General features: G+C 35.7%; 1 protein-coding gene across 1 annotated transcript in view; it reads right to left on the bottom strand.

Annotated features, from left to right (window-relative positions):
• Positions 1-15,400, bottom strand: part of col4a5 (collagen, type IV, alpha 5 (Alport syndrome)) — a 67,950-nt gene that overhangs the window by 33,134 nt on the left and 19,416 nt on the right. Inside the window, exons 2-24 of the mRNA XM_073835983.1 lie at positions 12,434-12,493; positions 10,500-10,589; positions 10,325-10,369; positions 10,197-10,241; positions 8,972-9,034; positions 8,817-8,870; positions 8,679-8,705; positions 8,476-8,556; positions 6,441-6,503; positions 6,258-6,293; positions 6,137-6,178; positions 5,956-6,048; positions 5,308-5,361; positions 4,258-4,314; positions 4,110-4,154; positions 3,977-4,030; positions 3,623-3,667; positions 3,419-3,506; positions 2,977-3,012; positions 1,746-1,997; positions 1,552-1,641; positions 932-1,002; positions 628-819 (exon numbers count right to left, since the gene is read on the bottom strand). Coding sequence (XP_073692084.1) covers positions 628-819; positions 932-1,002; positions 1,552-1,641; positions 1,746-1,997; positions 2,977-3,012; positions 3,419-3,506; positions 3,623-3,667; positions 3,977-4,030; positions 4,110-4,154; positions 4,258-4,314; positions 5,308-5,361; positions 5,956-6,048; positions 6,137-6,178; positions 6,258-6,293; positions 6,441-6,503; positions 8,476-8,556; positions 8,679-8,705; positions 8,817-8,870; positions 8,972-9,034; positions 10,197-10,241; positions 10,325-10,369; positions 10,500-10,589; positions 12,434-12,493 — 1,683 coding nt within the window. The remainder of the gene's footprint in view (positions 1-627; positions 820-931; positions 1,003-1,551; positions 1,642-1,745; positions 1,998-2,976; positions 3,013-3,418; positions 3,507-3,622; positions 3,668-3,976; positions 4,031-4,109; positions 4,155-4,257; positions 4,315-5,307; positions 5,362-5,955; positions 6,049-6,136; positions 6,179-6,257; positions 6,294-6,440; positions 6,504-8,475; positions 8,557-8,678; positions 8,706-8,816; positions 8,871-8,971; positions 9,035-10,196; positions 10,242-10,324; positions 10,370-10,499; positions 10,590-12,433; positions 12,494-15,400) is intronic.

The following is a 15,400-nucleotide window of genomic DNA, read 5'->3' on the forward strand; positions in this document are numbered from 1 at the left end:
CTGGTATTATAACAACAAAACGTTGCGCTTTTGTAAAATATTTCAAGCAAACAGGATGTGCTTTCTGCCGCCTCGGTCTCTGTGAATTTAAGCGAGAAACTTCTAAACTCTGTGCATACTTGCCTTACAGACATGAAAAATATATCTATAGAGAGTGAAATGTCTACTTTTAAATGTACCAAAAAAATAGAAAACAAATATTCTCAGATTATGTAATCCATATGAAACACAGGTGATCACTACTGCAGAGAAGACAAATCAGTGTCGCCGACTTCATCATCTCTTCATCGCCGACAACAAAGAAAACATTAGTATATCAATCAATTCTTAAAAAAATTAATGCAGTCTCCTTGCTGTTTTTTCCTGACACATTCATAATTGTTATATCTGCTGGTGTGCTGTAGCAAGCTATTTTGGGTGCGCTTGAGAGCTTATTAGGCTATGTAGGCAATTAAAGGCTCATTATTATGGTTTACTAATAAACGTGCGACTAATAGTCGACTTAAAATGAACGACCTGAAAAATCTTTAGTTGAAGGCAGCCCTAGTATTATTATGTATCAGTGTACTTAACTTACGAAAGACCCAGAAGTTGTATTTCTAATAAAAAGTGAACAAAAACACTCACAGGTGGTCCTCTCAGGCCTGGGGGACCAGGAGGTCCATCACGACCAGGTCTTCCTTCGAGTCCCGGCAGACCTGGAGAGCCAGGAAAGCCTGTGTCTCCCTTTTCTCCTTTCACACCCAGAACAGAGATGGCATCGCCTGGGTCGCCCTTCTCTCCAGGGAATCCAGAGGGACCCTGAGGTCCTGGTATTCCCTAAAGTGTAGAAGTGTTAAATAATTATATTCTTTATTCACTCTGAAGCATCTGACACTTTAAACAAAAAGTGAGTTATTCAGCATGTGTGAGAAAACTAGGAAGCACTCACAGGTGGGCCCATGAGCCCTGGTCCTCCCGGGAATCCTCTGTCTCCTTTAGTTCCAGGAAAACCAGGTGTACCTGATGCAAAAATAATTGTGACATGCAGCTTGAAAAAACATCTGTACATTATATAAAATAGGCATTTGTTGTGAAATTAAAGATTTGTTCTTTAGTCTTGAAGAACATGGGCATAAAGTGCTATACTTGTGTACACTTTCATAGTGAATACCAAGGTATTTGAAAGAATTCTGTGCACCACCATGCTATTGTTTTTTTACTGTAATAGTAATGAGCAAAACTGGAGATAGCTTTACATTTTATTTATAAGATTTGTATGACTTTATTAGGTAAACCAGGGGTCTCCAAACTTGGTCCTGGAGGGCCGGTGTCCTGCAGAGTTTAGCTCCAACGCTAATTAAACACACCTCAACCAGGTAATCAAGATCTTACTAGGCATGCTAGAAACTTCCAGGCAGGTGTGTTGAGGCAAGTTGGAGTTAAACTCTGCAGGACCGAGTCTAGCGACCCCTGAGGTAAAGAAACATTTAAAAAAAAATCTGCATGGCATAATCTTTTATAAAGATCATGCACATGAAGATACTTATTTTAAGTTCATTTTAATCTTACCTGGATTTCCAGGAGGACCAGGTAACCCTCTGGGTCCTGGGACAGGGTTTCCATTAGTGAAACAATTGACGCATGTCTCTCCTTTTTGACCTACGACAGTTGGTATTTAAAAGAATTAGACACAAAGTTCCCCAAACTTTCCGAAGGTATGTGTGAACATACAGATTTTTACTTTTATGAAATAAAAGGCAAACCTTTCTGTCCTGTTTCTCCTTGAAATCCTCGCTCCCCCTGCAGACCTGGAGGACCAGGAGGACCACGATTACATTGTGTGTCACCATTGAATATTCCTGGGGGTCCAGGAGGTCCTGGGACTCCTTGGAGACCTTGTTGGCCTGTTCTCCCAGGTGGTCCAGGGAGGGAGACTCCAGGTGGTCCCTCATCACCCTTTTCTCCTCTCTCTCCAGGTAAACCTGGTGGACCAGAAGGACCTGGACCTCCAATTCCTATATTGACAGATTTATTTAATTACATTGATAAATTAACAAGAATTACACATGAATTATCTGTGAATAAAAAGCTAAAAGAATCGCAATGAAAAGTTGTGTGAAATAAATTAAAGGGGACCTACTATACAAAAAATACTTTTAATAAGGTGTTTGAAAACAGTTGTGTGGCTGCAGTGTGTGAAAACAACCAGTCTATAATGGTAAAAATCCACCCACAAATTTTTTAATAATCCTAATAAATCATAAACAGTTTCTCTGTTTCTATGTTGACATAACTGTAGGCAGAAATCCTGCCCATTTGTGACGATCTCTGCCCTATTAGCATAAACAAGCCCTGAGTGAGAAGCAGCAGTCCGCCATTACTGTTTTTTTGCTGTAGCTGCTGAAGATATACAATGTCAGTGCCAAAAGTCCTATATGCTTGTGCCAATCATTTTACGTTAGACTGCCTTACAAACAAGGGTCAGTTCAACTCTAGATTTTTGCATAGTTGATTCTAAAAGAGGGATCAACACCAAACCAGTGCGGGAACATCACCTCCAGACAAAGTATCACACATCATATTTTGTTTTCCAAATTGCCTTTCTGAAAGAGCTTCTTATTCACTCTGTAAGGCTAATGTTGCTACAACTACCATTGTCTCTGTCCTTTTTTTACTGATGTTGCCTTCATGTGCTGACAGAATGATTCTACATAGTAATGTGATAGTAAAAAAAAATGAAAGCAATTTAAAGTCGACTGCTTGAATTTGTAGAGGTCATAATTACAAGTGGGACTTAGAATTTCTGGCATTTTCAGTGCGTGAGATTGTCCTGTGCTGTTTTTGCCTGCTTTTAAAGTTCAACCCTCTTCTGAAAAGGGGGCCATCAGAGACTTGTCTTACATCTTGTAAAAAGGGCATAATAGGTCACCTTTAAAAAAACAATAATATTACTACATTTAATAAAAAAGAAAAGAAAAACACTTTGCTGCTTACCTGCAGGACCTGGTGGCCCAGGGGGTCCCTGAATACCTACCAAAAGACAAATATGCATTGACTATTGATACACATAACACTGTACAACATATTCTTGTGCATAAACTGGAGATAAATTATATTTTGGTCACTTTTTTCAATGTCTGATCAGACCACAATGCATGGCCTCATAATTGCATCACTGAAATTCTGTATCGTGACAATGACACAAATGGCCAGACTTATTCATTTGATAATAAACGCTGAGTCCGAAATTCTCATCTGAATTTTTTGCACGTTAAAAAATAAATACCTCACACTGTGCCTCTGAAACTTTCGTCCCTCATAAAAAAACGGATCAGTTTCAGTTTTCTTTATTTTTCGCAAATGAAAAACGTATACGAAAATTTCAGACTCAGTGTGCAAGGACCTTTACACTTGACCTTGAGTAGTGTTTAAATACCTGTCAGTCCTCTATCTCCTTTAGGGCCAGGAAATCCTGGCTCACCACTGTCTCCTTTTGGTCCTATTCCACCTGGGAACGGCCCATTCTATGGGATGAAAAGATTTTATAAGTAAACTAATTCATGATAAAATATGATAAACAATAATAAATATCAGGCCTGTCTAAAGATTACAGAATAGAACAGAAAAATATTCAACATACCGGGTATGCCGGAGGTCCAGGAAGTCCTCGGTCACCTTTCTCACCCTAAAGGCAATAATAAAAGAACATATATGCGATTTCAAACCAGGGCATTTTCACAAAGGAGGCATTGCCTCCTCAATACCTTCTGGACAGAAATGTAAGTGTGAGAATCACTGCTACATTGTAATAATGTCCATGTTCAATTAGCAGAATAATTACAAGAAGTAACAAAATGACCTGTGAGTGAGCTGTTTTTTTATGAATGCTCAGCTTAGTTATATTAAAGTTGCACCTCTGTGCCTGTGATCTTCATTATACTATGGATGTAATGCTGCACTCTTACTGTAGAGGAAAGAAACGTTCAGTACTTACTCTTGGACCATCTCGCCCTGGTAGACCAGGAGGACCTGAATCTCCTTTATCACCCTAAAAAAGAGGCACAACAGTATTACAGAATATCACCTGTGTGATAAACCTTACCAAACATCTATTGTAGACAGCTTACCGAATATCCAGGGAGGCCTTGTTCACCATCTTTGCCAGGTTTTCCCTTATGAAAATGAATATATCGCAGCATAAATGTCATGAAATGCTTTTTTTTGTATTCTGTAAACATAATTGAGTAGTTGGAGTTTTATTAGGCTTGAACTCACCCTCTTTCCAGCCTCCCCAGTTTCTCCTTTCTCACCTTTCTGGCCCCCTTGTGGACCCTGTCGGACAAAGACAAGACTGTTAATTACAAACTGAACAAAAACAAGAAAGAAAAGAATACAGTGGTAGCCAAAATTATTAGAACACTAGAGTTTTCACCAGCTAAAATGGTTTTAAGTCAGTTATTTCTACCTTTTGCTGTAGTGTGATATTTCAGTAGGAAATATAAGTTTACATTTCTAAACATTCATTTTGCTATTAATTGTAATAATCCAGTGAATTTTTTTTTTTGCACAAGGAGTCTGACAACAGCCAGTGCTCCACACAGAGATCTGATCTCATCATCATCCAGTCATGACACGACATGAAGAAACAGACTAAATTCAGAAGAACTGTGGCAACGTCTCCAAGATGCTCGAAACATTAAGATGCAAGAAACCTACCTGCAAAGCTACCTGAAAAACTATGCGCAAGTGCACCTAGGGCAAAAGCTGCAAAAGTCACACCAAATATTGATTTAATTTAGTTAATAGAAGTTAACTGATAAAAAAATCTATTTATGACATTATTTTACAGCATTTTTACACAAGTGCCTAAAACTTTTAACACTACTGTAGCTTTGCAGGTAGGTTTTTTGAAGCATTTTGAAGACATTGCCAAAGTTCTTCTGGATTTTGTCTGTCTCAGTTTGTTCTGTTTCTTCATGTCATTCCAGACAGACTCGATGATGATGGCGAGATCAGATCTCTGTGTGGTGCACTGGCTGTTGTCAGACTCCTTTTGCAAACAAAAATCTCACTGGATTATTACAATTAATGGCAAAATGAATATTTGGAAATGTAAACTGATATTTCCTACTGACACACTACAGAAAAAAACAGAAATAACTGACTTGAAATAACCATTTTAAGCTGCTGAAAATACTAGTGTTCTAATAATTTTGACCACCACTGTAATTCTCATTATATTTATTTGTACAGAGATCCCAGTGTGTTTGAATGTAATGTAATGAATGTGAAATGGAAAGAAAGGAAACAAAAAAAGATACATACGGGAGGTCCAGGGGGACCTGGAAAACCAGGATCTCCAGGTGGGCCAGGATCACCCTATTAAAAAACAGACATAGCAAAACATAAAAAAAACAAGATATACCTACTATCATGCAATGTAACTCAGGAACATTTTACTATTTGTCATTGTGTATGACAAAAATAATTGAGTCGAATATGGTCAAAAACTGGATTTGAGCTAGGAGTAAATAAACATTGACATTAAAAAAATTATTTACTAAAAAGATGCATTGAAAATTAGAGATGATGTCATCGACAGAGTTATTTTTGTGGCTAATCTTATTGCATGTACATTTGTAGGAGTCTCCTTTACAGACACAACATTCATAGGATCATGCATCATGCAAGGTGTTTTACTGCCAGTTGCACCATTATTTAATGGCCAGAACAGGATATCTTAAGCCATTTTGCGCTCGTGTTGTAAGTAGATTACCTGCATATGATTATCATTGTTCTTGGTAAATTGTGTTATCATTATGGAAATGGCTCAGCCTGTGTTCTTTAATTTGTGCATTGTTTTCTGCAGAACTTTATACTCAAATCCATGTTTCTATGGGATTACGGTCTCGCGCTATTCTGCCCTGTTGAGTAAATCTGATTCTAAAAGGTTTGAGGCAAGTATGATGTTACCTTTTCTCCTTGTTGAATGACTGTATCAGGTAAGCCTGATACTTCGCCAACCTGTCCTGGTGGCCCAGGAGGTCCTTGTAATCCACGGTCACCCTTAATATACAAAAATGTGTACATTAAAAACATAACTGTACATAAACCTAATAAATATGCTATTATTGTCACAGAACAATGCACATACCTTCTCTCCTTTGGGACCTTGGAAGTTCAATCCCATGTTTCCCTTCAAAATAAAGACACAGATTAGCACTTTGACGAAAAGCGAGATACGTAAAACCTGACATAGTTTAACTGAAACTTACCTTTGGCCCTGGTGGACCAGGAGGGCCTGGACGACCCTGAAAAATGGTGGAATTTACAAGTGAGTATTTGCAAAACTGTAAAACTGTATGAGCCAGATTCATCTAAAACATGCGTGGTGGAGTCTAATTCACACAAGCGTACAGATTCACAAACTAACAAAGAACTTGCAATCAGTGTCTTACCTCATACCCTCGGGGACCAGAAGGACCAACAGGACCTGGAAGACCTGGGGGTCCAGGATTGCCCTGAATATTGTAACCAGAGAGTTATGAACTACAGTTATTTCATATGTATTTGCACTTCAAGAAACCTCAATTCTCTGTTAATTTGTTAATCTCCTTTAATAGAATGTGGACTTCCAAAAACAACTGTGAGATACAAAGTTGCAATTATAAGAAAGTTTTTTTAAAGAAATAGCTCACCCAAAAATGAAAATTCTGTCATTAATTACTCACCCTAATGTCATTTCAAACTCGTAAGACTTTCTTCAGAATCATCTTAGGAAACCAAGATATGCAACTATCAGCAATGCAACTATCACATTCAAGGCCCAGAAAGGTAATAAGGACATCATTAAAACAGTCCATCAGTGGTTCAACCTTAAATCTGGTAGTTGCTTTGCTGTCTATGCAGGGTCAGAAAGCTCTCGGATTTCATCAAAAATATCTTAATTTGTGTTCCAAAGATAAAGGTCTTACAGGTTTGGAAAGACATGATGAAGAGTAACTAATGACATAATTTCTGGCTGAAAAATCCCTTTAAGGCAGCTTATATAGTAAAGAATTCAATCAATTGTTACAATACTTGATTGAAAGGGTACACAGTGAAATCCACTATCAACAGATGCCCAGTTTGGGTCAAATTATGTTTTGATTAGGGATGCTCATTTCGGTTAATTCTCCTGACCGACAACCGCTGCTCGTTATCCGAACATTAACCGTTAACTGATAAAATTAGAATAATAAATTCGTTTAAAATAAAAATAGAATGCACAAGTATCTGTGATGATATACATAAAAAATACAAGCAAATGTTTTATTTTAATGTGCAAACAGCAGCATACAGAGCAACAACAAAAACTGCATTCACATATAACGTTACTCAAATTATCACGCATCAGCAGCGCTTCTGAGAACAGAGAAAATCAGAATGAAAAAAAAAAAAATAATATAAATAGGCCTATACTAAATGTGTATAAATTAAATAAATACCTAATTAATTTGACAAAACTAAAACACACTGAATCCTTCTATGCGCTTTGAAGAAAGGTACCGGTCTTATTCTTCTCGTCGGACATAAAAACATATAGCAGGCCAGCCTATACCTCAGTGTACCTAGTTTTTAACATGTGGACATGCTACACGGATAGACTGGGACGTTGTCTGTTAACTCTTAGATCCGCGACAAAAACACTTCACAAAGATCCTTTCAATTTGCGGTTCGGGACGGGTCTTTTCATCCACTGGTCATATGTGGAGAAACGTGTTTTCACAGCGTTCAATAGCCAATCACAGACATTTCTGTTGATTACATTATCGCTGTGGCCAATCAGAGGCGGCTATGTTACGATCCACTCACCACTCAAAGTGCCGGTTTCTGTTCTGCTTCTACACCTCTGCGAACTCTCTCAAGAAAGTGTAGACATGATGAAAATAAGAGATTAATTGTACAGTGTAAAGGTTATTTTATTACTTTTTATTAACTTTGTGAGATGAACTGCAGTAATGTATGAGTGACAACTTTCCAGTGATAGTAAGGAGAGCGCGCACTCTTTAGACTATAATTAATTTAGAAATTAAATAACGTTACATTTATTTATGGATTCACTCTTTGATAACCCAATATTGCCATTGCCATCGTGTTGCATATAGGCTACTACATCAGTAACATAAACTAAGAAAAGGTAAAGCAGGTGCTTACTCAGCAAAATATGTCTGAACAGCCGTACTGCACGGACACGCGCCCGTGAGTAATACATTTTTTCTTTCACCATGGAGCAAACGTAAAAAAAAAAAAAAAAAAATTAAACCGTTTAACTGATAGTAATAATCGGTTAAAATTCTTACTGGCGGTTAACGGTTAAACGGTCAATATGAGCATCCCTAGTTTTGATTTCAAACTTATGTTTTGATTTTACCCCAAACATTCATAGGAACATGAGTTTTACTGTTATTTGACAAATCTGGTTCTGTTGCTAATTGATGTGGAAATGCTCACCCTGGAGCCTGGTACACCATCAAAGCCAGGAGACCCATTTTCTGTAAGGCGGTTAATTTCGATGACATCCCCAGGCTCCCCCTGCAGAAGAAAACAGAAGGTATTTATAAACATAATTTTATACATATCTCAATATGTATTGAAGAAAGTGTGCCACTATAGTGCAGAACATGAGCATGTGCGTTATAGAATGAAACAATTGCCTTTTGTCCGATAGAACCTGGTAAACCCTGTGGAGACAAGAAAGTATGAATTATTTTGAGAATAATGACTACAAATACTTCTATGAGTGCATGACAGCATGCTTGCAACATTAAAATGTGACATAAAGCAACACTTACTGGTTGACCAACTAAACCTGGAAGACCTGAACTTCCTGGGAATCCTCTTTCACCCTTGTAAAGAAAAAAAGGTTCATGATTGTTTGCACTTCTTAAAGTTTTAATTCAACCAATCTGTGAACAGACAAGAGATTCTTGTTTGTAGAGTTTCATACTTTGGTTCCGTTACAGCCTGGAATTCCTTTGGGTCCTGGGGGGCCATCCTGTCCTGGGAGACCCTGTCAGTCAAAAACAGCACATACATGCTTATAACTGTTACTATTTACAGTGTAAGGCAAGAGGTAGACAGATGACAGCAGAATGACACAATTATATTATATTACTATTACTATTGAAAAACATGCTAAGGTGCACATATTACACTAATTGATAGTGAACTATTGTCAACAATTTTAAATTTGGATTTTATCTATCAGTTCTTGCAGCTGTAATTACGTAATCTACTTAAAGGTGATATCGGATCCCCATTTCTCACAAATTTCTCAATGTTTGTGTAAAACAACACCCTTTTTACTTTGTCAAAAACAGCTCTATTCACAGCGAGCCATTTCGGTGCATGTCTCTTTAAATGATAATGAGCTACTCAGTTTTTTTTGTGTATTCGGTGGTGTGCTACTATCAAAAACAAAACTAATTCACTGTGTTCTCAGTGGCTCTGATGTCGGGAGAAAATGAAGACACTGATGTTCACTTTTACATCTAACTACAAAACACCTGCAGTGCTTACGAGACTCTATTGTCGCTACATCCACTAAAGCGCGGAAAAAATAGCAGACAAAGTACAATTGGCTGAGAGAGGAAATATGCTAATATGGGACAGTCTGTCAGCAGTTGTGGGTGGGGCCAAATCAAAATGGCTTGATAATTGAGGCTGTTTAGTTTTTTGGTGATTTTTGGTGAGTAAATGGATTTTTATCATTGTAAGGTGGTTGTGTACACACACACACACACACACACACACATGTTGGGTTTACATGTTTTATGGGGACATTCCATAGGTGTAATGGTTTTTATACTGTACAAACCGTATTTTCTATCGCCCTACACCTACCCTACACCTAAACCTAGCCCTCACAGGAGACTGTGCACACTTTTACTTCATCAAAAAAACTCATTGTGCATGATTTATAAGCCTGTTTCCTCATGGGGACCTGAGAAATGTCCCCACAAGGTCAAAATCTACGGGTATTCCTATCCTTGTGGGGACATTTGGTCCCCACAACGTGATGAATACCAGGTACACACACACACACACACACACACACAATGCTTAGACACATTTATCTGCAAACACCATGTAAAAGTGAATTTTGAATCTAATGTCCTTTAAGAAATGTTTTCTAAAAAGTTTGTCTCCTATTGATTCATTGATTCACTCACTGGGATTCCTGGTGTTCCTGGGAAGCCTGGTAATCCAGGAGGTCCCTGCAAAAACACAGAAACAGTCAGCATTTCTTGATAACTGTGGATCAATTTTGAGCCAGAAGCTGTTATGAAGAAACTCTCACTCTTATTCCTTTAGGCCCACTAGGCCCTGAAGGTCCGTCATCACCCTGTGAAAGAAAGAAAGTCCAGTTTTAAAAGAAGCAACAGAATAGCTCATCAATAAAAGATTCAGGTCGATAAGTAATTATACATATGAATATATGAATACGGCAATGGACTGATGTGCTGACCACTGACCTTCTCTCCACGAGATCCAATCGGCCCTTCTGGTCCTGGGAAACCTGGAACACCTGGTTGGCCCGTTAAACCTGGAAACCCTCGCTCACCCTGTCATTATAGTTAGGAAAATATTTAAAGAACGACATTAAAGAGACCAAAGGACAGACAGCATCATGGAGAGCCATTATCATTATGGATGTACACAGAAGATCACATCACTTAGAAAACACAATAAAACAATGTAATGTAAACGCTTCATGTGATCCTATCAGACTTGCACCTCAGATAAGATTTCAAAACCACACACATCCAAGCATACGGCGATACATTACCCAGTGCAGTACTTCTGATAGCAAAGGTGAAAATGAAAAGAGTCAGGCTTATGTTGAGTTCATGTTTATTTGAACTTTAAATGAATGTGGTTTGACCTAGTAAATGGCTAGAATAGCCATGCAATGCATGAATTCAATACATTCATATTAGCCTGGAGACATCAGTCTACAGGTGCATTCCCTTTGACCGTAAGCACCCTACAAAGTGGATTTGACAGTTACAATTTAAAGGGAGCGAACAGTTCAGTTCGAAAGGCACAATAAACAGCATAGGGAATAAGGGAACATCAATACATCACAGGAAGTGGAGAAGAAAATTTATACAACAGTCATTAGTAAATGACACAGTACTGCAAAAAATAAATGCAGTAAAAACTATTGCACTTGGATGTTAGTGGGTAAAAAGTGCATGAGATGTGACACTATTTTCATATTGAACATCACAACAGACATTAATTACTCAGTTCAATGTTTTCAAATAGGATATTTTATGTCTAATAATAACTAATAATACTTTACATTTTACATACACTACCAGTTCAAAGTTTGAACAGAAGTTGAACAGTAGGGGTTTGAATGTTTTTTCTTCTGCTCACCAAGCCTGCATTTATTTGTTCCAAAGTACAGCAAAAACAGTACAATTTTGAAATATTTTTACTATTCCAAATAACTGCTTTCTATTTAAATATATTTAAAAATGTAATTTATTCTTGTGATTTCAAAGCTGAAATTTTAGCATCATTACTCCAGTCATTAGAAATCATTCTAATATTCTGATTTGCTGCTTAAAAAATGTATTATGTTGAATTTTTTGTAGATTTTTTTCAGGTTTCTTTGATGAATAAAAAGCTCAGAAGAACAGCATTTATCTAAAATATAAATCTTTTGTAACATTATAAATGTCTTTATCAACACTTTTCATCAATTTAAAGCATCCTTGCTAAATAAAAGTATTCATTTCTAGAATTGCTTTCCCAATGGTAAAGTGTATAATGCTAAAAAAAGCTTTTTATTTCAGATAAATGCTGATCTTTGGGTCTTTCTATTAATCAAAAAATCCTGGAAAAAATGTACGGTTTTCAAATATTGATGATAATAATAATAATAATAATAATAATAATAAATGTTTCTTGAACAGCAAATCATTTCTGAAGGACCATGTGACACTGAAGACTAAAGTAATGATCCTGGAAATGTAACTTTGATCACAGGAATAAATTACATTTTAAAATATATTCAAATAGATAACAGTTATTTAAAATAGTACAAATATTTCAAAATTATAATGTTTTTGCTGTACTTTGGATCAAATAAATGCATGCTTGGTGAGCAGAAGAGAATTCTTAAAAACATTAAAATCTTACTGTTCAAAAACTTTTGACTGGTAGTATAGATACACATGGATTTACTACATACAACATATATTAATGTAGAGCAATACATTTTTTTTAACTTCTAGTATTTATCAAACTTCTCTAAAAAGTGTTTGATGATGTTGCAGGGTGTTCTAAATAAACACATTTTGTCAGGTGAAGTACATTTCAACAGATCTCCTGTTTTTCAGGAGAAATGCACACTGCATCCCAGTATAATAAAAATCCAATCTGGATAAACACTCACCTTTTGTCCCTTAACCCCACTGCAGTCACACTTTGATCCAGTCCCACAACCATGACATGCCTGAAAACACAAAACATAATTTATTTATAAGCACACAGAACAGATTTTGGAAACAAAAAGGTTTGGAATATTGTTAAAATCATCATCAGTGAAGACCAGTGAAGTCATTAATAGCCTACTGACAGTCCTTATTTACCTAATATGTTCACGAATAATGAAGCTTTCACAAATGTTAAAATCTTAAGACACATGTAAACAATATGATGTTACTACAGCTTTCTACATATGAAGATTCTATTTAACTGAAAACAAAGAATGTGAATAAATCTGTCATGCAAAAAGTACATTTCTCTGAACATCATTACAGTCACAGGTTTATAACACTGCTTGAAATACTGACACCTAGTGGTGTGGACACAGAATCACACAGAATAGCTTTTTTATTATGCTACTGCTAAAACAAGTCTTCATCTCTTGTGAGTGAACAAGTCAAAACATTTATTATAAGTACTATTCACTTACGTATTTTTTTAATGAGGGAAAAAGTACCATAAAAATATAAATAAATGTACAGAGAATTTATTACAAAATGGAAACCCTGGCAAATGAATGCAAACTATGTCAACATGATATACATAAGTGCTAATTAAATCAAAGCAAATAAGCTTCGATTGTAGTTGCTTTCTTTTTGTGCTGTAAAAGACACATGGGTAAATTTGATTTAAAAAAACACTAGATGGCGCTATTTGCTTTCTAAAATATCTATTACCTGCACTTGAATGCTTAATTTTACATAGAATAGAAAACTTTTCCCATAAAGAGACATTGCCATGAATTAGACTTAAATGGATCATGACTCTAATGATTATAAAACAAATATTATTAATATTTCTAATTAGTTAATTCCTATTATTGCTTAATTCCAGAGTAAAAAATGTTACTATATTCATGTCAGATTTTAGAAAAAACAATAACAATAAAAAGAAATGTTTCTTGAGCACCAAATCAGCATATTAAAATAATTTCTGAGAAATCACGTGACACTTAAGTAATGGCTGCTGAAAATTCAGGTTTGTATTACACTACATTTTAAAATATATTCACATAGAAAGCAGTTTTTCTTTTGTTTTGCAGTAACATTTCACATATTGCTGTTTTACTGTATTTTTCAAAATAAAGGCAGCCTTTAGTTTCTCTTTCTTTTAAAAGCTAAACAATCTTACCAACCTCTTTTTAATCTTTTGAACAGTATTTTCAATTTAAGACAGACTTTACGTCTTGTGTGCATCTATGTCTCCCAAGTTTTTGAGACAGAAACAATGTTTTACAGCCTATGTTGAAAATTATTATTATTGCAAAATGAGAACACTGCTATGAAAAGTACAACTATCTATAATTTTGGTTTTGTTTTGTGAGCTTGTGTGAGGCTTCTGGAAAACAGTTCTTCAACATGAGAGAAATGATTTTGAAAACATCCAGAGCAACTTTGTATAGTGAACTAAACTGGCAAAAACCATGCAGAAAATGTGTGCAAATGAAATGGAACATTAGTCCTAGTCCTATACATGCAAACAGTTTCATATCTTGTCTTCAGAAACTCAAAGTCTAAACAGACGAGCTGAAGGGATGTTCAAGTTTCCTGGCTTGTTTTTTCTTCTTAAGGTCAGCACAGTCATATACTGCCAAAAGGTAACTTTTCACTACATCAAAGCCATTTTAAAGCAACTTACTGACTGGCCCACAGGTGTCAGTAACACAGGAACAAGGCCCTTAACAATGCATGCATAATAAAAACTACAACACCAAAGTGTGGCATTAAACTCATTAAACAAAAACTGAATTATCTGAAACAAGCCCCAGCTGAAGATATACACTGAATTCTGCTGAAACAAACTAAGCATACAAACAATGATATATCAAGCTAGTAGGGTAGATTTCATAATATAAAGAGATACCTTATCATTTAAGATCAAGGCATCCCTGAATCACGATAGCGACACAATAAAATCACTGACAAGTAAAAGGTTTATAAAAAGATTCTTTTTTGGCAGAGCATCACATCACCTGCAGAAAAAGCAGACAAAAACAAATTCTGACAAGCACACCTGCTTGACTCAGCTTCATTATTCTATTGAAAAAGACGAGCACAAAGAGTTCTGGAAAATAAAGGAGCAAATGATCTGTGAGCACTGAATGTTCAATGCACTTTCTTAAAGGTAGAAGACAAATAATATACTGTATGATGTGTGTCAACTACCCTTAAGATTTTAGGTTAAAATGTTTATGAACGTTTGTGGAAAAGTGTATACAGAATTCTGTTTAAATTAAGTATTCAATGTCAAAACACATAAATGTGCGAACTACCACGTACTTCCACAAAATGAATTTAAAAAAGGATGCACCAACATGCCGAAAACAATTAATTGATTTATATGAAGTTAAAAAAACATTTCTGAAACAAGTCTATTATGCTCAGCTAAAAAAAATAAAATAAATAATAATAATAATACTTTGAAATATTATTACAATTTAAAATAATATATTTTAAAATGCAATTTATTCCTGAATTTTCAGCAGCCATTAATACAGTCTTCAGTGTCACACAAGCCTTCAGAAATCATTGTAATATGTTGATTTGGTGCTCGAGAAACATTTCATTTTATTATCTATGTTGAAAACAGTTGTGCTGCTTAATATTTCTTAATATTACTGTCATTTTTGATTAGTTTAGTGCATCCTGGTTGAATAAAGTATTAATTTATTTAAAAAAAATTATACTGACTCTAAACCAGTAATACAATCAAACCAAAAATTATTCAGTCACCAGATATAATTTTAAAATTTTTTTACTAGTGTGTGCAGGACACTATAGTTCATTTATGTAAGTGCTGATAGCAAAATAAAGTAAATTGTGACATATTATATCCAAAACATTCTGTATACAGTGGACTACCAGTAAAATTGATA

This window comes from Garra rufa, chromosome 3 (assembly GCF_049309525.1).
Source record: "Garra rufa chromosome 3, GarRuf1.0, whole genome shotgun sequence".
Taxonomy (NCBI): domain Eukaryota; kingdom Metazoa; phylum Chordata; class Actinopteri; order Cypriniformes; family Cyprinidae; genus Garra; species Garra rufa.